The sequence below is a fragment of the Aotus nancymaae genome, unplaced genomic scaffold (assembly GCF_030222135.1).
Source record: "Aotus nancymaae isolate 86718 unplaced genomic scaffold, 86718_ANA_hifiasm-v0.15.2.pri h1tg000260l, whole genome shotgun sequence".
NCBI lineage: Eukaryota > Metazoa > Chordata > Mammalia > Primates > Aotidae > Aotus > Aotus nancymaae.
The window spans coordinates 109,341-130,748 of record NW_026988675.1 but is presented as its reverse complement, the minus strand read 5'-3'; the positions used below and the strand labels follow the sequence as shown (position 1 = coordinate 130,748).

At 51.7% G+C, this 21,408-nt stretch overlaps 1 protein-coding gene across 1 annotated transcript in view; it reads right to left on the bottom strand.

Annotated features, from left to right (window-relative positions):
- The window catches only part of LOC135273092 (lanosterol synthase-like), a 36,533-nt gene that overhangs the window by 6,435 nt on the left and 8,690 nt on the right, over positions 1-21,408 (bottom strand). The window contains exons 7-15 of the mRNA XM_064372014.1: positions 21,183-21,301; positions 19,793-19,890; positions 18,687-18,714; positions 15,834-15,890; positions 15,019-15,090; positions 13,751-13,801; positions 12,945-13,094; positions 12,224-12,320; positions 11,396-11,501 (exon numbers count right to left, since the gene is read on the bottom strand). Of these exons, the coding sequence (XP_064228084.1) occupies positions 11,396-11,501; positions 12,224-12,320; positions 12,945-13,094; positions 13,751-13,801; positions 15,019-15,090; positions 15,834-15,890; positions 18,687-18,714; positions 19,793-19,890; positions 21,183-21,301 (778 nt within the window). The remainder of the gene's footprint in view (positions 1-11,395; positions 11,502-12,223; positions 12,321-12,944; positions 13,095-13,750; positions 13,802-15,018; positions 15,091-15,833; positions 15,891-18,686; positions 18,715-19,792; positions 19,891-21,182; positions 21,302-21,408) is intronic.

Sequence of the window (21,408 nt, the reverse complement as noted above, 5' to 3'; positions counted from 1 at the left end):
GCAAAGCAAACAAAAGGAACTAGTAAGAGCAGGAAAAAATCAATTAGAGAGAAAACAACACATTTAGAAGACAAAGAAGACCCATCCTAAATCTAACTGGTATTTCCAAAGACAACCGGTTCTCCAAAAGGCTGGAGTGAAGTGTCTACTCTGGTGTCAGCCTGCGGGACGTGAGACTCATCTTTAACCAGCAGGTCAAGCAGGACTGATGGGTGTCGGTCCTGGGACTAAGGTCCATGTGACTGCAGCTCCCATCATGCTCGCCAACTCCCTCTACCAACTCTCCCTTCTGGCTTTTGTGAGATGCCATCTAGAGAGGCCCCTGCAGCAAAAGGCAGTCAGCAGCTTCCAGCTGAGGAAGGGGATCCTGCCGAGGACCCCGAGTGCTCAGAGGCAGAGCCTTCCTCACTGGAAGCTCCGGCGGGACCCTGAGGCCGAGGACCTGCGAGGCTGCGCCTGGACTTCTGACTGACAGAAACGGTGAAGTAATAAATGTGTGTTCTTCTAAGCCACTAGGTTTGTACTAACATTGTCACCCAGCAATAGGTGAAACAGAGTCAACGTACAAATTCATAAAAGCAATAAAAGAAGCGACAGGACTACACAGATATGGCGAGAAATAAGAACATTTTATGTATTACATTTGAAAACTCAGACAAAATGTACAAATTAGAAAAATTAACTTATCAAAACTGCCTCAATCAAGAAACAGAGACTCTAAACAGTCCTAAAACTATTAAAAGAATGAGTCAAAATCTAAACTTTTCCCAGAAAAAAAACTCTAGGCCTAGGAATTTTATAAGTGAATGCGACTAAGTTATCAGGCACACTCATTCTAATCTCACACAAACTCTTCCAGAGAATAGAAGGAGGAGGAACACTCTAGTTCGTTCCAGGAACCCAGAGAAATAAGATATGGAAAAGTGAAATTTTCAGGCTATTTCACTCATGAACACAGATGCAAAACTCTAAATTAAAACTGAGAAACTGAATACTGTCTTAAATACAAACCAATACGAAGGTCTATCTCAGAAATACAAAGGCGTCTTAACATTAGAAAAATCCATAATAATCCTCTACAAATTAACAAATGACACAAATATATAATCATCTCAAAGCAGACAGGGCAGTGTGAGACCAGCCTGGGAAACAGAGCAAGACCCCATCTCTATAAAAAATTTAAAAATTAGCTGAGCATGGTGCATGCTTGTGGTCTTAGCTACTCAGGAGGCTGAGACAGGAGGATTCCTTGAGCCTAGGAGTTTGAGGCTACAGTGAGCTATGATGGCACCACTGCACTCCAGCCGGGGCAACAGAGTAAGACTCCATCTCTTAAAAAAAAAAGAAGAGCTGATTGCTTTCCTTCAAGCAATGAACAATTAGATTTTAGCACTTTGGGAGGCCGAGGCGGGTGGATCACGAGGTCAAGAGATCGAGATCATCCTGGTCAACATGGTGAAACCCCATCTCTACTAAAAATACAAAAAATTAGCTGGGCACGGTGGCGCATGCCTGTAATCCCAGCTACTCAGGAGGCTGAGGCAGGAGAATTGCCTGAACCCAGGAGGCGGAGGTTGCGGTGAGCCAAGATCGCGCCATTGCACTCCAATCTGTGTAACAAGAGCGAAACTCCATATCAAAAAAAAAAAAAGAAGAACACAATGCCATTTACATTAGCTCCAAAAAATTGAAATCCTTAGGTATAAACAACAAAATATGTACAAGATCTATATATGATGACATCTACACAATTCTGATGAAAGAAATAAAAGATCTTCCCAACTTGAGCTCTAGATTCGATGGATTCCCAACTAAAGTCCCAGCATTTTGTAAATATCAACAGACTGATTCTAAAATGTATATGGAGAGGGAAAAAAACCCAGAATAGCCAATGCAGTGTTGAAAGAGAACACTGACACTGAGTTCAAGGCCTTCTACAGAGCTACAGGAACCCAGACAGGGTGGTACCGGCGAAAAGAACAAATAGACCAGTGGAACAGAACAGAGAGCTCAGAAATAGACCCACGTAAATGCAGTCAACTGATTTTTTACAAAGGAGCGAAGGCAACAAAATGGCGCAAAAAAAGTCTTCTGGACAGATGGTGCCAAAACAACTGGACATCCACATGCAACCAAATCTAGACACGAGCCATAAGCCCTTCCCAACGGCGAACTCAAAAGGAACCATGGAGCCAGATGTAAAGCGCACAGCTTGACAGCTCCTAGAATGTAACGTGGCAAACACTCCAGGCACCTGGGCTTGGCAGCAGCTTTTCAGATACAACACCAAAAACATGATACGTGAAACAGAACACTGACAAGCGGGACTCCATTAAAATAAAAACTGGCTCTGCAAAAGATACTATTAATAGAATGAAGAAACAAGACACAGACTGGCAGAAAACATCTGCGAAAGACATAGCTGATAAAGGGCTGGCAGCCAAAATATACAAAGAACTAAAACTCAACAATAAGAAAACCCAACTTAAAAATGAACCAAAGACTTTAACAGACACTTCACTGAAAAAGATACACCGGTGGCAAATACTGTATGAGAAGATTTTAACAGAGCGTCACTTGGGAACTGCAAACTGAACGAGGAGATAGCACTGCGCACCTCTCAGAACAGCTAAACCCAAAACACAACACCCAGTGCTGGTGAGGATGTGGAACAGGAAGGCTCATCGTTGCTGGCAGAAATGCAGACGGCACAGCCACTTTAGAATACAGCTTGGTAGCTTCTTACAGAACACGCTCTTACCATGGGATCCAGCAATCACGCTCCTTGGCATTTACCCAAATGAGCTGAAAACTTCCACGTACGCTAACATGGATGGCAACTTTATTCATAGTTGCCAAAACTTGGAAGCAAGTAAGGCACTCACCTCAGCAGGTGAATGGATAAACTGTGGCACACGCAGACGATGGAACATTATTCGGCACTAAAAAGAAATGTGCTATCGAGCCATAGAAAGACACGGAGGAACCTTAAATGCTTATTATTAAGTGAAAGAGGCCAGTCTGAAAGGCAAAACCATGGAGACAGTAAAAATATCAGTGTTTGCTACTAAGGGGTTTTTTTTTTTGAGACGGAGTTTCGCTCTTGTTACCCAGGCTGGAGTGCAATGGCGCGATCTCGGCTCACCACAACCTCCGCCTCCTGGGTTCAGGCAATTCTCCTGCCTCAGCCTCCTGAGTAGCTGGGATTACAGGCACGCGCCACCGTGCCCAGCTAATTTTTTGTATTTTTAGTAGAGACGGGGTTTCACCATGTTGACCAGGATGGTCTCGATCTCTTGACCTTGTGATCCACCCGCCTCGGCCTCCCAAAGTGCTGGGATTACAGGCGTGAGCCACCGCGCCCGGCCATAATTTTTTTTTAAAGTTTAGCAAATTGTCTAGCTATGAGATCAGTATCAAAATCAATTGCATAGGAATCTATGAGTCCACAGTGATAATAAATAAGTAAATAAACAGAGGCGAAGGAAAAGCTTTTGGAAGAACACCAACCAACACATATGGGGAATGACAATTTTGCAAGCATTACGCAAATAATTGATTCAGGCAAGAAACATCATCAAATGCTAACAGTAACGGGTGTAAGTCTGATGAGAAATAGGACATTTACGTAGCCTAAAACTGTCTCCCAATAAAAAAACAGCAACTTCACAGTGGAGAAACTAAGTACAGTGGCCACCACCCCATCAAGGGGCCAGAGTGGATGTGTGCTTCCTAGTAAGATGCAGGAGAAGGCCCCACTTCTTCTGCAATATTCCTGACAAAAATGTACAACTTCATAATCCAAATCTAATCATGAGACACCAGAAAAAAAAAGAAAAAAAACACTGAGAATATTCTACAAAATAACTTGCTGAACAATTCAAAAATGACATAGTCATGAAACACAAGGAAAGACTAAGGAATTATTCCAGGTTAAAAGAGTGTCAGTGTTATAACTAAATGCAACCCATGTGCACAGTAAGCAGGATAAGGAAGGAGGGGATCCACGATGGCCGACCACCAGCGGCTTGGGATGGGGGCTCCTGGTGAAGGTGCAGAGAACGAGAGGACGCCACACTTTCAGACGAATTTTTGTTGCTCACGGACCAGGAGATTCCCAGCGGAGGAGCCCCACGGGTCGCCAGCGCGACTCTTGTGGCCGGTGCGGCGGTTTTGCTGGCGCCTCAGCGCGGCAGTTCTTGGTGCAGAGTGAGCGGGACTGGGTCCCCTTTTGGCCGATTCCCGGGCAGAAAAGCACCATCAATCTTAACACCGCTGTTTTGGCCGGCGCAGTGGATTGCTCAGATTTCGGCGCTGGGAATCAACAAGTTGGATGTCCACTCAGAAACCTAATTTGAAAGTCGGAAATCACAAAGACGACAGGTGGATAAATTTACACTGATGGGAAGAAACCAGCGTAAAAAGGCTGAGAATACCCAAAATCAGAATGCCTCTCCCTCTACAGGGGATCACAGTTCCTCATCAGCAACAGAACAAGCCCTGATGGAGAACGAGTGCGTTCCATTAACAGAAGTAGGCTTCAGAAGGTGGATGATAAGAAACTTCTGTGAATTAAAAGAACTTGTTCTAATCCAATGCAAAGAAACTAAGAACTTTGAAAAAAGGTTTGACGAAATGCTAACGAGAATAGACAATTTGGAGAGGAATATAAGTGAATTAATGGAGCTGAAAAACACAACACGAGAACTTCGCAAAGAATGCACAAGTTTTAACAGTCAAATTGATCAAGCAGAAGAAAGGATATCAGAGTTCGAAGACCAACTTAATGAAATAAAACGAGAAGTCAAGATTAGAGAAAAAAGGATAAAAAAGAATGAGCAAAGGCTCCAAGAAATACGGGACTATGTGAAAAGACCTAATCTACGTTTGATAGGTGTACCTGAATGTGACATAGAGAATGAATCCAAGTTGGAAAATACTCTTCAGGAGATTATTCAGGAAAACTTTCCCAATCTAGTAAGACAGGACAATATTCAACTCCAGGTAATACAGAGAACACCACAAAGATATTCCTCAAGAAGACCAACCCCAAGGCACATAATCGCCAGATTTATTAGGGTTGAAATGAAGGAGAAAACACTAAGGGCAGCCAGAGAGAAAGGTCAGGTTACCCACAAAGGGAAACCTATCAGACTTAGAGCAGATCTCTCAGCAGAAACCCTACAAGCCAGAAAAGAGTGGGGGCCAATATTCAACATCCTTAAAGAAAACAACTTTCAACCCAGAATTTCATATCCAGCCAAACTGAGCTTCACAAGTGAAGGAAAAATAAAATCTTTTGCAAACAAGCAAGTACTTAGAGATTTTACCATCACCAGGCCTGCTTTGCAGAAGCTTCTGAAAGAAGCACTACACATATAAACGAACAACCAGTATCAGCCTTTCCAAAAATATATCCAGCTAGCATCAAATGGCAGTATTAAACTCATATATATTATTAACTGGATAAAAAGCCAAAACCCATCGGTACGCTGTATCCAGACCCATCTCACATGCAACGACACACAAAGACTCAAAGGGACAGAGGAAGATTTACTCACCAAACGGAGAGCAAACATAAATAAATAAATAAAAAGCAGGAGTTGCAATTCTCACCTCTGATAAAATAGATCTTAAAGCAACAAAGATCAAAAGAGGCAAAGAAGGACATTACATAATGGTAAAAGGATCAATGCAACAAGAAGAGCTAACGATCCTAAATATACACGCACCCAATACAGGAGCACCCAGATACATAAGACAAGTTCTTAATGACTTATAAAGAGACTTAGCCTCCCACACAATAATAGTGGGAGACTGTAACATCACATTGTCAATATTAGACTGATCAACGAGACAGAAAATTAACAAGGATATCCAGGACTTGACCTCAGACCAGGAACAAGTAAACTTAATAAACATTACAGAACTCTCCACTTCAAATACACAAAACACACATTCTTATCAGTACCATATCACACCTATTCCAAAAGTGACTACATAATTGCAAGTAAATCACTCCTCAATAATTGCATAGCATTTAATAGGTTTAAATGAAATATTGGTTGGCTGCTTGTTTGTTATTTTCTTCCCTTACTCCTTCCTGTCTCCATTGTTAAGCACACTTATTGGCATAAAAGAGGTTTTCAATTCCCATTTTTAGACTGCATTCTAGCCTGGGCAATAGAGCAATATTCCCATTCTCTCTCCCTCTTCTTCATTCTTTTTTTTTTCTTTCTCTCTTTCTTCCTTTTTCTTTAAAAAAATAAAATAAAATAAAAATAAAATGCCACATTTTATAAAATCTAGGACTTTGTTAATTTTTCTACCACTAAAGAAATGTTGCCAATTAAACTGTGATACATCCTTAATCGAAAAATGCATTCTAGTTTCAGAGATGCTAAAATGTAGAGAAAAAAAAATATGACTTAGAAGTAATTGAACATGGTAGTAAAGATGACTGAATCCAGAACACAAAAATTAACTGATTATTTTACATTATATTGGAGATATCCCCCACAAAGAAAAGCCACAAAAGTAAAAAAAAAAAATGCAATAAGAGCTTCTGAGATAATGAAAAATATTTTTAGCAGTTTTTTGTTTTGTTTTGTTTTGTTTTTTGCAAAAAAAAAAAAAAAAAAAAGAAGGATAAGGAAAAAAGAAAAAGAAAAATAATTAAGTGAGCCGAGGTCATGCCACTGCACTGCAGCCTGGCACCTGGTGACAGAATGGAACTCTGTCTCAAAAAAATAAAAATAAAAATAAAAAAAATAAACAAATGCAACCTTAAATATCGGATTAAAGCTTGAGGAAAAATTTTGCCACAAAGGACATTATTGGAACAATTAGGCCAATTTGAACAAGGCCTGCAAATTAGTACTGCATCAACATTAACATTCTGACCTACACTTGCACAAAAGAAATACTCAAGCAGTTAGAAACACAGTACATCCTCTCTGCAACTTCTCCAATGGTTCAAGAAAGAGCATCTCTGGAGCGCGAGGGAGGGAAGGCAGTGAAGCCTCAGAGGAGAGGAATCCTAGTAAGAGGTAACAGGAGCACTTTTTACTGATTTTGCAACTTTTCTATAAATTTGTAAATTTAGGGGAGAATTTAAGTCTGCGTAGTAAAACAGAATATTCCATATAAATAGTGTTAAAGTAACTGGCAACCCCATACTGCATCTCAAAAATTCTCTAGGTAAATTTAAAATCTTAATATAAAAATCAGACTAATATATTTAACCATTTAAAAGTTAAAAACTTGGCTGGGTGCGGTGGCTCACGCCTGTAATCCCAGCACTCTGGGAGGCCAAGGCAGGTGGATCACGAGGCCAAGAGATCGAGACCATCCTGGCCAACATGGTAAAACTCCATCTCTACTAAAAATACAAAAATAAAAAAAAATTAGCTGGGCGTGGTGGAACACACCTTTATTCACAGCTACTCAGGAGGCTGAGGCAGGAGAATCCCTTGAACCCGGGAGGCGGAGGTTGCAGTGAGCCAAGATCGCGCCACTACACTCCAGCCTGGGCGACAGAGCAGGACTTCATCTCAAAAATAAAAATAAAGATAAATAAATAAAAGTTTAACACTTACGTTCAAACACCCTAAAGTGATAAAAAGAACAAAGAAATTGAGGAGAAAATATCTGTAACATAATACACAAATACTTTATTGTGCTTAAAAATGAAAGAAAAACCATCCTAGTGAAAATTTTAAAAATGGCTGGGGGTGGTGGCTTACCATGTAATCCCAGCATTTGGGGAGGCTGAGGTGGGAGGATGATTACTTGAGCCCAGGAGTTCAAGACCAGCCTGAGCAGCAGAGCTAGACCCCATCTCTACAGAACATTTTCAAAATTAGCCAGGCGTAACAGTATGCACCTTTATTCCCAGCTACTCAGGAGGCTGAGGTGGGAGGATTGCTTGAGCCCAGGAGCTTGAGGCTGTGGTGAGCCATGATTTCACCACTGTACTCCAGCCTGGATAACAGAATAAGACTCTGTCTAAAAAAATAAATTATAAAAAAAATGTTCTAACTTGGAAGTCACCAAAGAAATGCAGAGGAAACCCATGATGAAGTCACCACGGCCCCCCGTGTGCCACATCCAGGATCCGTTTCTACACAGTGACAACAGCTGACATGCGCTTCCCTGGCACCTCTCACAGTCCCTCCACTCTGCCAGGCTGTACTCTTGCCCATGCAGGCAGGGAAAGAGATGAGCAGAGAAGTGACCAGGCCAGGTCAGCCAGGAAGAGGGAGGGTTGGGAGCCCACCCAGGCAGGCAGACCCCAAGCCATACAGCTCTAGGGAATAATAATGGTCATGAATACATATTTACCAAGAAAATACCGGTTAAGGTTAAACTGGGGAAAAAGCTAAAAACAACAATGAAAACGGAAAAACAGCCCAGAGGCTACCGAGTGAAATGACACGACGCCTGTGCTGGAGGAGCACGCTCAATGGTGGGGCTTTTAGAAACCCCACCCAGGCACAGAGTGGGCCAGGCCTGAAGAGGGGCGGCAGACCACCATGGAAATGTGCAGACCAACAGCAACGGCAGATTCTTACTCAGGGGCGAGGAGGGGGCAACTTAGCCTCTTCTTTGCATTTTTCTGTATTTTGCAAGTCTTGTTTGTAAAGCACCTGCTTTACTTTTATTACAGTGATTTTTAAAAGGTGATATATTTTTTAAAAGGCCAATTCTGTGAGTGTGGCTGAGGACAACGCACGCCCACTTCACACCGCCGGGCAGCACGTGGCCAAGGGCTGTGCCAGGCCAACCCCACTCCACACCGCCGGGCAGCACGTGGCCAAGGGCCGTGCCAGGCCAACCCCACTCCACACCGCCGGGCAGCACGTGGCCAAGGGCCGTGCCAGGCCAACCCCACTGCACACCGCCGGGCAGCACGTGGCCAAGGGCGGTGCCAGGCCAATCCCACTCCACACCGCCGGGCAGCACGTGGCCAAGGGCCGTGCCAGGCCAACCCCACTCCACACCGCCGGGCAGCACGTGGCCAAGGGCCGTGCCAGGCCAACCCCACTCCACACCGCCGGGCAGCACGTGGCCAAGGGCCGTGCCAGGCCAACCCCACTCCACACCGCCGGGCAGCACGTGGCCAAAGGCCGTGCCAGGCCATGGAAGACAATGAACACAGTGCTTGCACCTGCGAAGCACAAGAAAACCCCTGCTCCACCCACGGCTTCCAACAAAAACACAACCAGAATATCCTCAGATGTTAAATGAAGCAGCACACTCCCACGTAACTCAGGGTCAGAGAAGAACAGTAGAAACAGAAAACACTTTCAGTATTTGTGCTGCCGCAGCCAGCACCAAACAACAGTTTTAATTGAACGATATATCAAAACTCGTTTATAGCCTCAAGTGCATATTTCAATACAAACCTGAAATCAAATATCTAAGCATTCAAGTTAGAAAAATAAAGGAGAAAGAAAATAGCAAAGGCCAGGTGTGGTGCCTCACACCTGTAATCCCAGCACTTTGGGAGGCCAAGGAAGGTGAATCACCTGAGGTCAGGAATTTGAGACCAGCTTGACCAACATGGTGAAACCCTGTCTCTACTAAAAATACCAAAAATTTAGCTGGGCATTGTGGCGAGCACCTGTATTCCCAGCTACTTGGGGGGCTGAGGCAGGAGAATCACTTGAACCCAGGAGGCAGAGGTTGCAATGAACTGAGATCACACCACTGCACTCCAGCCTGAGTGACACAGCAAGACTCCACCTCAAAAAATATAAAAAAGAAAAGAAAAGAACAAAGAAAAGAAATTGATGAAACAAAAAATAAACTCTCCTAAAAAACAGAATCAAAGACTAAGACGGTTTTTGTTTTTGTTTTTCAAAAGATCGGCATAAGATCTCAGAAGAAAGAAGAGGATGTCAGCGTTGAGCTCAGAGCCATCTAAGAGGACACGGAACACTCTGCGCCCATCAGTATAAAACTGAGTGGAAAAAGGAAGACTCCCAGACCGACACAAAAATGGAACATCTACTCAGTCCTATAAACTATTAAAGAAATTACACTGCACTCCAGCCTGGGTGACAGAGCAAGACCCCATCTCAAAAAAAAAAAAAAAGAAATTGAGCTTCTAATTTAAAACCTTTCCTCAAAGAAAACTCCAGGCCCAACTGACATTTCCAGTAATTTTTCCCAAATATTTAAGGCAAAAATATTACAAACATTACATAAATTCTTCCAAAGAGTATTTTAAAAAACATTTTCCAACTGCTTTTCTGAGTTCAGTATCATCTTAACAGGAGAACCTCACAAAGACATTATGTAAAGAAAATTTCATATAATTTTATGTAAAGAAAATTATAGGCCGGGCGCTGTGGCTCAAGCCTGTAATCTCAGCACTTTGGGAGGCCGAGGTGGGCGGATCACAAGGTCAAGAGATTGAGACCATCCTGGTGGCCAACATGGTGAAACCCCATCTTTAAAAAAAAGAAAGAAAATTATAGACCATTGTCTCTAGTAACCAGAGCTGTTGAACTCCTAACAAAATATTCCTCAAATTGAATCTAGCACTATATAAAGAGTGCATCATGACCAAGGTGAGTCTACACCAGGTTTAACAAAAGTAAAAACTGTAATCATAGTAGGATAACGAACCCGCAAAAACCACATGCCCTTTAACGTACCCTGTGACATAGCAACGACACTCCGAGGTACATGACCGTGAGAAGTAAGTACCCAGGAGCCAAGAGTGTTCACAGGAGACGCTTCGTAAAAACCCAGACTGAAATCCTCCCCGGTGCTGAGGACAGGCAGCTAGACAGCAAGGCACCTGCATTCAACCAGAGGCCCGAGGGAGAGGACGCTGCTGCTACCCCAGCCACCTGGCTAACCTCGAGCAGATGAGAAGGCAACACGAAGTCCACACCTCAGGGTTCCACCTAGACAAGGTTCAGAGCGAGCAACAGAAACCCACAGCCTGGCAGGCGTGCGGGCGGCCCCCTCATGGGGACGCCTGAGGGCTCTGGTGGCATCGCCATGTTCGACGTTGGCACCGGGACCTGTTTGCTTCAGAAGATCAACCTGTGCACTTTCCTGAATATTTGCCACCCTTAAAAACTGCTACTGGAACACAGGTGGAGCCGCGGATGAAATGTCTTTTTAACCTTATTAAAAGATAGGGAGAAAATCCAGTTTTGTGTTGTAATTATGCTATTCTGAGCCCCAGTAGATACTTTGTAGGCTTTAGGGCATATAACTGCATTCAATAACCTCTGCAGGCTCCCACGTCTACGTGAGTTTTGTTTCTGAGATGGGCCGCCAGGGCTGTGCTACAGAATGCTGCGTCTGGGCCTTGGCCCCCAACTTGGCAGCCCCCACACTGAGTGAGAGCATCCCGGGCCGAGGCCCTGCGTACCTGATCTCGGCTGCCCTGTGGTCTGGGAAATGCTTGTGGAAATGCTTAAGTGCCTGCATCACGGCCGAGGTGCACTCCACATACGTGTAGTCAATCATGATGTCCCCTGGGGAAGGGAAGGAAGAACCAAGGTGCTGAGTCTCACCCTGGCTGCCCAGGGCCTACAACTCAGGCCAAATCACGACAAGCAAGAGTGTCGCTGTGTGCAGAACCCGTGCCTGGATGCTGCCTCCCCGACCAACCTCCAGAGCAAACACTGGCCGGCCCAGGACACACACCTGTACTACGAGAGAGCAAAGATGAGGGGAATGCAGCAGAAAGCTGCAATCCCAGCCCAAAAAGCTATGTGTGATGGGTAGGGGACCAGGAAGGGGGCATGTGAGGTGCCCAAAGGTGGACCAGGGGTGAGATCCTGCCCCCAGACCAGTACAGTGGCAGCCATGCACACACAGCAGCCTACCAGCCCATGACGTGGGTCCCCTCAGTCCCCACAGACACCTCCCTGCAGGCGCTCTGGGATCCACGAAGTGGGCTCGCAACACACAGCAGCCTCCACAGAACATAAGCCCTGTGGACTGAGCAGGAGCCAGCCCAGGCTGTGCACCTCACTGGAACCCTCCACCATCCCATCCCCTAGGCCTGACCTGATGCCCTCCTATCCACAACACAGGGATCCGGACACCCCCAGGGATGGAGGAACACAGAACAGCCTGGGCTGAGGGAGGACTCCAGACAGATCTGCTGGTGAACCTGGGCCCTTGCAGCCTCGGGCAAGGGGGAAAAGCTGGCTCCAGGGTTTGTGTACCACGGTGCTGGCCGACCACTCACCAAAGACCTCCGAGGGGTTCAGCAGCTCCAGCAAGCGCCCCCCACGCTTGGTCTCGTAGGTGGAGAACCCTCCGTCGGGATTCCTCATGTTCAGCAGCTGAAATCACAGAGCACCCGAGAACTCACCCACACGATGAGCACACGCAGACGCCCAGGCCACAGTGGAGCTTTCTAGAGGCAACACTAGGGCTGACAACCAGTGGGGCAGGAACGGGGGCAAGAAGCCGATTTCCATGTTAACCAAGCCCTCGGGTGCCCCGAGCAGCAGCTGCAACCTCAGCCGTCAGGGCCTCCACGCGCAGCCACCTGGGAACACGCCCCTACACGTGCCCATGACTTAGAAACCAAGTGTGTGCTGCTGCCAGAAACACACGCAACAGCCAGATGTGCTGAAAGAATGTGGCACCAAAACCAATGGAAACTCCTCCTTCAGACACCCAGTGGGAAGCACCAGAGAGAAACCCGGGGGCCACACCGGCTCCCGCAAGCATCGTGCCGAGCTGGACACCAGCCCTGCTGTGCAGGGCCCTGTGCAAACAGCACAGCAAGCCCTAGGGGTCCAGCCAGAGCTCACAGTTCTCCACATGCAAACGCCGTCCAAGGACAAGCTCCTACAGCCCGGCCGGATTGTGGGGGGGTGGGGCTCGTGGGGGTGGAGGTGAGCACGCAGCTCATCTGCAGACATGAGCTGTGGACAGGGCTGCTAGGACCACAGCCTTACCACGGCCACCGCATCGCAGAGCCGCTCTCGGGGGATGTGCTCGGTTACATAGGGACACTTCTCCTGCAGGAGCAGCATGGCCTTCAAGGCCTCAGCCGTGCAGTCAGCAACAATCCAGCCACAGTCCAGCGTGCTGAAGGAGAAGCCGCCCTGCAGAACACGACCCGTGACCCTAGGCTGAGGGTGTCCACACCCCAGTCCTCGGAGCCACCCCACAGCCACACACATCACTCCCCACCACAGAGCACCCAGTCAGGACGGGGGCCTATCCACCAAAGGTGTGGGTGCGGCCAGGGACCCAAGCTGGGCACATCTAGATGGAACTCCAGCTTCCAGCACAGAGACCCTCAGAGCGGCAGCTCACACCCTCAACACCTTCAGATCTCACAACGGGACAGGACAGGGCACAGGTGCCCCCCACCCCCACTGTAAACACGCAGCAGCTGCTGTGCTCATGCCTAATTTCACAGAACAGAACGCACCTGTGGTCACAGCCCACCCCGGCTGAGGTCTCTTCCCTCTGCCTTCCCCGGACGCCCTGGCTACAGGGCGTCCTGAAGCCCATATGTGCCATGACCACCTGAACCGCTCTAAGGCACGGCCACATGTGCAAGCAAATGGTGCCCCCATGTGCCAGGCAGCTCAGCAACATGAGGCATGGGCCCCTATGCCAGGCACACCCAAAGACGCCAAGGGAAGAGTCCCGCCTTCAAAGGGAAGGACCAACCTGCTGAGGGCAGCCTCCCCGCGGGATGGGGCAGGGACGGGGCAGGGACGGGGCAGGGATGGGGCCGGCTCCCGCATACCTTGCTCATCTGGCGGTAGTACTTCTGGTAGTCGGGAGGGTTATCTGGGACCTGGGCAGCATGGAGGGCGAATGTGGAAGCAGAGAACATGTCAGCACCGGGGACATCACTGAGACAGACGGGGCAGGACTGGAGAGGCAGGACGTGCCGGCCACAGCCCCCACTGGTGCTGTGAGGCACCAAGGGCCCAAACCGAGAGCTCAGCACCCACTGCTGCTGGGAAACGTGACTGGCCAGCAAGGGCTGAAACTAGCCCAGACGGGAGGCACGTGCCTCCCCTGTGATCTCCCCACTGGCCGAGAGGCAAGGAGGTGGCCCAGGCCTCTGTGGTGTGCTCTGCCAGGGGCTCCCGCTGCCTCCTGAACAACCCCAGCTTCGTGGACCTCAGCTCCTGGGCCGTCTCTCCTGCCTCAATGAGAAGGGAAGAGGCCTGGACTGTAGTAGGGTTCAGTCAACCTCCCCAAGTCTCCATCAACCAGAGCAAGTCCTGGGTAGGAGGCAGGAGGCAGGAGCAGTCCGCTGTAGGGTCAGCCACAGCAGGACAACGCCCCTCCCCTGCCTGAGCCCCAGACGGGTGCCAGCCTTGGCCACACGGAGGCCAGGAACACCCAGAGGGCCTGCAGAAGCAACGTCCTGATGACATCTGAAGGGACATGGTGAGACGGGCTGGGGGGGAGAGGGGCAGCTGTTCCAGGCAGAAGGACACTGGCTGAGGCCGTGGCAGGGACAGTGGGAGACATGGGAGGTTAGGGCGCATGTATGGGATGACTGTGGCTGCAGACTGGGGTGTAGGCGTGTGTGAGACACTGAGGTCAAACTGGGGGCTGGGGCACCATCTGTGGGCAGCTGTCCAGCAGGATGGACAGGGGTTTTCGCTGCAAACAGTCTCAGGAGGGAACGTCCACAGGCTGGCATCACCTCCGTGGGCAGAAGGTGCTTCAGAGACCCAGAGGTGGAGTCTAGGCTGCGCAGCTCAGGGTAAATGGCCCCTATCTGTGCCTGGCTCCTGCACACCATGGCTCCAACGGGAGCAGGACGCAGAACTGCCAGCACCCCCAGCACCCCAGCACCCCGCAGGCCTCACGGAGCTGCTCCGGGTGAGGTCAGCCCAAGGACGGGTGGATGGAACAGGGGTGGGGAGAGGCAACCTGAGAAACCAGCGCAGGGAACGGGGCAGGGTGGAGGTGAGGCGGGCACTTCTGCCTGTAGGAGATCCCAGCCCTGATCCCCCTCTTCAGCCCCCTCAGGGCCCCAGGCACAGGCCTCACCTGCGAGAGCCGCAGGAACTCATGTGCCTTCTGCAGGCAGGACGAAAACTCGGGCCTGTGGTGTCCACCCGCCTGGAAGAGACAGCAGGACAGAGAGGCTGAGCCGTCCTTGCACGGCCACCATGGCTGAGTGGGTCCCCGATGGTCCTGGCCACATCCTGCCCCGACTGGGAACCAGAATGAAACTGGCAGATATCTCCAGAGAGTGCCAGGGTTTCTTGCTGCACTTACCTTTAAAGACAAAAAATCAAAGGTCCATGAGATATGACAAGACGGAAGGGAGCAGAAGAGACCATCTATGGGTGCCAGCACCCCACCCGCCCAGCGAGCGTCTATGCCCAGAGGATCTCCAGCACCCCGGCGTGGGCAGGTCCTTTGAATGGCCCAGCCCTCAGGGCACTCCAGAAACACCTTCAGAATCCCACCAACCTCATTCCCACCAGCATAAAAATCCACTGTTGTTTCTCTGCAGTATTGGCTGGAGAATGCCCATAATGAGCAGTTCCAGTTCCAAGAGGCTGGAGTCCCCCTCCTGCCCATGCTGAGAAACAGCCTTCACCAGGCTCCCCTGCGCACACGGCCTCCAGCTCCTGCCCTCCCAAAGCCTCTGACCCAGCCCAACACCCAGGGCTGCTGGGCAAGGCCGCCCCGTCCACAGCACCACCATCTCAACCAGAGGCCAGAGCCCAGGTCACTGGAAACTTCAAGGAGCCACAAGTGTGTGGCCAGCAGTGCTGCCCTCAGGTGGACGCGAGGGCTCACGTGCACAGGAAGGAAGGTCAGCTGAGGCTGAGAAAAGAGAATGAGCCACGAACCTCTAGCAGAGCTTGGATGGCGAAGGCAGTGTCCCAGATCTGTGAGCCGTTGGTACCCTACACACAAAAGACGGGCGTTACAGCAGCAGCAGCCTCCCCCACTCCCACCTACGGCCTCCAGGAGCCGACAGGCCCGAGGGCTGGATGCGAGGGCTCCCATCCAGCCAACACTCAACCTCAGGCTCTGAGCCCTGTGCACCCCTCATGGCTGACAAGGGCCTCAGAGAAGGCTGAGCCCTGCAGGCAGACATGGGTCAGGGAACCCCACCTTTCTTCATGGGCCACCAGGCAGGACAGTGTCCCTCTCAGGACACCTGTAGGACTGGACAATCCCCCAGAGGCTCAAGCACCCACACACAGAACATCCAGCTGCCCTCGCCCAGTCAGAGCAGTGCACCTCAGTCATGGTGATGCCTGGAAATGACCCCATTTCTAAGTATACCTGAGGTGATGGAAACTCTGCACAAGGCTGGGAAGGCCCTACCTCAAATGTCACCCCGGACCTGGACTCCCAGATACATACGCTGGTCTCAATTCAAAGGGCCGGTGACCAAACCCCAGTGAGACAGAGCTGGACACTGACTGCAACAGACATGGGGATGGTGGCAGGGGGCGGCAGGGGGCAGAGGCATCCAGACGTCATGCACTGGAGGAACGAGCCAGCGACCACCAGAAAAGCATTCTCGCCAAAGAAACACAACGGGATAAAGCCTCAGTGCATGGCCAGTTCACAAAAACTCAGAGAACAGAGGGAGCAACCGGTCAGATCCGGAACGTGAAGCCCTTCAGGGAGGAGAAAAGAGGCCACGGGAGACTGCTGTGGACGAACAGGAGCTCAGATACCAACACGCGAAGGCCCGTGTGGGCCTGGCCTGAACCCTGACTCACACGCACCAACGGCAACGTGAGGACTACACCCGGGAACCGTCGTGAAGTTTGCTGGGTGTGACAACCACAGAGCAACTCTGTAAAAACACAGAGGCCCTCATTAGCCCGAGGTGCACTGAAGAGAGGGCGCAGTGGGGGGCTGGTCAGGGAGGGGCAGGGAGGCCAGGGCCTGCTCTGGGGCCGTTACTCATGTAACTCATCCACTTTGCATGTGTTTAGAAAACCATTTCACAAAACATGGACCGTGTCCAGGGAGCCTCGGGGGAGCTCAAGGCCAGCTGGGTGAAAGCCCATGGCTGGGGAAACCTGGCATCAAGAGTAGCCCTGGGGCGGGCAGTGCTGGGCCCCTGTGTGTCCATCACAAACATGACACCCCGGACACCTCTGGAGACTCCACATTTCCACACTGAACCAGGTGGGGGACAGAAGACAGACCCGCAGGGCATAACCCTCACCAGACCACAACACACAGGGCAACACTGTCTGGGCTTCTGACACACCCACTGTGATAATGCACAAAGGGGCACAGGCTCAGCCCAGCTGGACAGAACTGGGGTCTACAGGGCCCCCAGAGCCAGGACAGGACCAGGGTCAGCCAGGACCCCGCCCTCAACACTGCCCTGCTGCCCCCAGGGCCACACCCAGGACAGCACCATCTACAAAATCTAGACGCTGAGCGGGACGGCGTAGAGAAGGACCCGCAGTACACGGCATAGACAGTGCAGGCAGGGAGCCCACGGTTCCTGTGCAGCGGGCTGTTCTCCTCCCACCTCGATGACCAACCCGCTCCGTAGAGCAATGACCTGGAGACCACCACAACCTCCACCCGGAGCAGGCCACACCCAGGCGGATGCTTCCGACGTCACAGACTGTATAGCAGAACACAGCGCTGGCCCTTCCTAACGCAGCTCTCGACTACTCTAGCCCACAGACTTCTGGGAAATCTGAGACACCTCGGGCCTCCCCCACAGTGGTGGCAGACGCACAACCCCTGGAGGGCAAGGACACGGTCAGGCATCCGTGCCTGGAAACAAGTGTATCTTCTAAAAGCTCAGGGAAGGATCCAGAAAGAAACCGACTAACGCCACGTGGCCAAGTGTCCAGCACACCCGCCTGCTCCTCCTCTCCCTGGACGTGGCGATGGCTGCCTGCCTCCCTCCCTCGTGCTTGGTGCCCCTCATGACTGGGTTCCAGCCCACTTAGGGCAAGTTCCCAGGCAGCTCCCAGGCCCAGCCACACGCCACCACGGCCCTCCAGGCTCCTGTCCTGTGCACCCACAACCTTAAGAAGGAGCCTCTTAAGAGTGTCGCTGGGCGCAATGGCTCACGCCTGTAATGCCAGCACTTTGGGAGATTAAGGCAGGCGTATCACCTGAGGTCAGGAGTTCGAGACCAGCCTGGCCAACATGGTGAAACCCTTGTCTCTACTAAAATACAAAAATTAGCCGGGCGTGGTGCTGCATGCCTGTAATCCCAGCTACTAGGGAAGCTAAGGCAGGAGAATCACCTGAACCTGGGAGGTGGAGGTTGCAGTGAGCCGAGATTGAGCCACTGCACTCCAGCCTGGGCAATAGAGCGAGACTCCATCTCAACAACAGCAGCAAAAAGAGTGCATGGAGGAGAGGCCCCCACTAACCAGAGCCGCCTCCTGCCACGGTAACAAGAGGAGAGCGTCTGCAGCTCCGGGTCTGTCGTTACACGGGTGGGCCCACTCGGACCATCAGGGCAAAGAGCAAACAGGACAGCTGCAGACAGACACTCGAGAACTGTGGGCACCCACACAGGGACCGACGGCACCCACGGGGACACAGCCAGAGACCTCGACTGACTCAGCGTCCGGTCACACGCTGCCGGGACTTGGTCCAGGAGGAGTTATTTCTGCATCTTAATGAACCCAGAAGGAAAAGTAGTGAAGGGTAGAAATGACTGCAAAGGAATCCGGCAGCCGCAGTCCTGCAGCCCTTACCTGCATTTTCATGCCATCAAGGCCCATCCTGTGAGGACAAAAATGCCCAAGTCAGGCGCGAGGAGAAAGCTGGAAGCCCAGCCGGCTACGCAGACCCTGCACTCAGGGAGGTCCCAGGGAGGGCATCTGTCCCCTCCCCCAAGGCCTGGCACTGGCCTGGATGCCGCCCCAGCTGGGCTGCTGGGCTGCTAGAGTCCTGGGCGTGAGGCCCACACGCTAGAGAAGACAGGACACACTCACCCAGGAAGGGCGCACCCAAGCCAAAGGGCGGCAGGAGGCTCCCCAACCCCCGACCCCCGACCCCAGGCCGCCTCAGCCCTGCTGCCCGTGTTCGGTGCTGTGGGACCAACCAGGGCTTCCCACCGTGGGACCGTGCTGTGCCATCCACGACAGGGGCCCACCTTCAGGGCATACTCCATGGCTGACAAGCTCCCCTTGTCCACAGGCCTTCCTGACGCCAACCTGCACCTGCCCTGCTGCCCACCACGCCCCTCCTCACTCTACCTTCTAGGACCACCCCACTCTTCGACTGGGTGGCAAATCTTCCAAGTCAAAGACAACCCTCGGTGGCTTCTACAACCCTCGGTGACACTACTGGTCCCTGGTGGTGTTCCTTGTTGGTGTTCCCTGGTGGTGTTCCCTGGCGGTGTTGCCTGGTGCTGTTTCCTGGCGGTGTTCCCTGGCGGTGTTTCCTGGTGGTGTTCCCTGGCGGTGTTCCTTGTTGGTGTTCCCTGGTGGTGTTCCTTAGCAGTGTTCCCTGGTGGTGGGTGCTCCCTTGTGGTGTTCCCTGGTGGTGGGTGCTCCCTGGTGGTGTTCCCTGGTGGTGTTCCCTGGCGGTGTTCCCTAGCGGTGTTCCCTGGTGGTGTTCCCTGGCGGTGTTCCCTGGCGGTGTTCCCTGGCGGTGTTCCCTGGCGGTGTTCCCTAGCGGTGTTCCCTGGTGGTGTTCCCTGGCGGTGTTCCCTGGCAGTGTTCCCTGGCGGTGTTCCCTGGCGGTGTTCCCAGATGGCACCGTGGTGGCCCCCTCACTGGGATACGGCCGAGGCTCAGATCCAGCCTTCGTGTGGCTGCACTGAGAGGCCTCACCAGCACATCCCAGCCACACTCACCAGAGATAGTCCGGGATTCTGGAGACGTGCTCCTGGAAGGCAGGGGAGGTGGGCCCGTCCACATACCAGCGCACAAGCATGTTGATGGTTTTCGAGATCTGCCGGAGACATGGCCCTGTCAGGGCTCTGATCCAGACCCACAGCAGCCCCCAGGGACAGGGTCCCATGCAGCTCACTCAGGGCCAGGAAAGGGGCCTTCTGCTCTAACGGGCGGGACCGAGCGAGGATGGACAACAACTGTGTACCCAGGACCTGACTCAGACACAGGCAGTGTCAGCTAAGGCCATGGCCTGGCTTAGGATGAGGAGGGACCGCACTCCATCAGTGAGAAGTGAAGGGTTCCAGGAGAAGCCATAGGGGCCAGCCCACAACCAGAGGGGCATGGGCTGTCAGGCGCCTTAGAAACAACACAGGGGACAGAGGCAGGGCCTGAGGGGCCCAGGAAGAGGTGTGGACATGGGACTGCAGTAGCAGGAAATGTCTGCTCCCCTCCTTCCTCAGAGCAGACTGTTCCAGAGGCCCCTACTTCTTATTTTTGGATCTTACAAGTCAAGATCCAATTGCAAGCATGTTTCTAACGTGCTTAGTACAGATGTGCTCTATATGGGATTGAACCGAAACCCACACAGAACCACGTCACTGCTGACCGGAAAACAGAGGACCTGCTGCAAGGTCAGTCGGGATTTGTGATTCACTGAGGTGGCATCAGGCCCAGAAAACCCGAGATGCGGCATCAGGGTGGGACTCGGTGGCCCAGTGCCACCGGGGTACATCCAGAGAATGCCAAGGCCAACCCACTACACCGCAGCAGCTACGGCACAGCCCAGGGGCTGCTGACTCTGTCAGGAGGCGGCCCTGCGCCAGCACAGCCCGGGGACTGCACCCTCCAAGGCCACTGAACTAGCCCATACCTGGCCCCCCGCGGGCCCCACAGAAGAGAGAGGTCCGAGTCCCTGGTTAGGCAGGAGGAATCAGGAGTGGAACCCGAGGACCCTGCTACTCCCACCCACCCTGGGCTTCTCTAAACCCCCTGGGAGAAGGACAAATAATCAACTATTTGGGGAGGGGAATTCGGAAGGAACCAAGTGAGAAAAAAACGCCCCTCCCAGCTGGCCAGAAAGATCTCAGGAAGGGCCTCCAGGAGGACCAGGCACCCCCCAGGACAAGAGCAACTGGAGAACAGGAGGGAGGGTCGAGTGTAGGGGGGCGGCTTCGCTGAGCTGGGCGTGCAGGGAACCAGGACAGAAGGCCTCAAACGCCTGTGGGATCTGAGGGCCACCTCCCAAATGGCGGTGCACTAGGCTCCAGGAGACCCTACTCCCAGCTCATGGACTTTACTCTGGACCCCAACCCCCAGCAGCTGCAGCCGGAGGCCGGCGGAGGCACTGACCGGGCCGATGCTGATGCTCTTGGTGAATCGGTCGTCAGCCGCGATGTGCTCATACAGCTGCTGCACGGCCTGCTCCCGCAGGCGGACACTGTGGTGGCTCTCGTACAGGTTGAGGAACGCTGCAGGGGACAGGGGTCAGTGGACGCCAGGCACCAGGACCCTGGCCTCCGCCTGGAGCCCCGCGCACCTGGACTTGCCCTTCCCCAGGGTTCCCCTTCCCCACCGC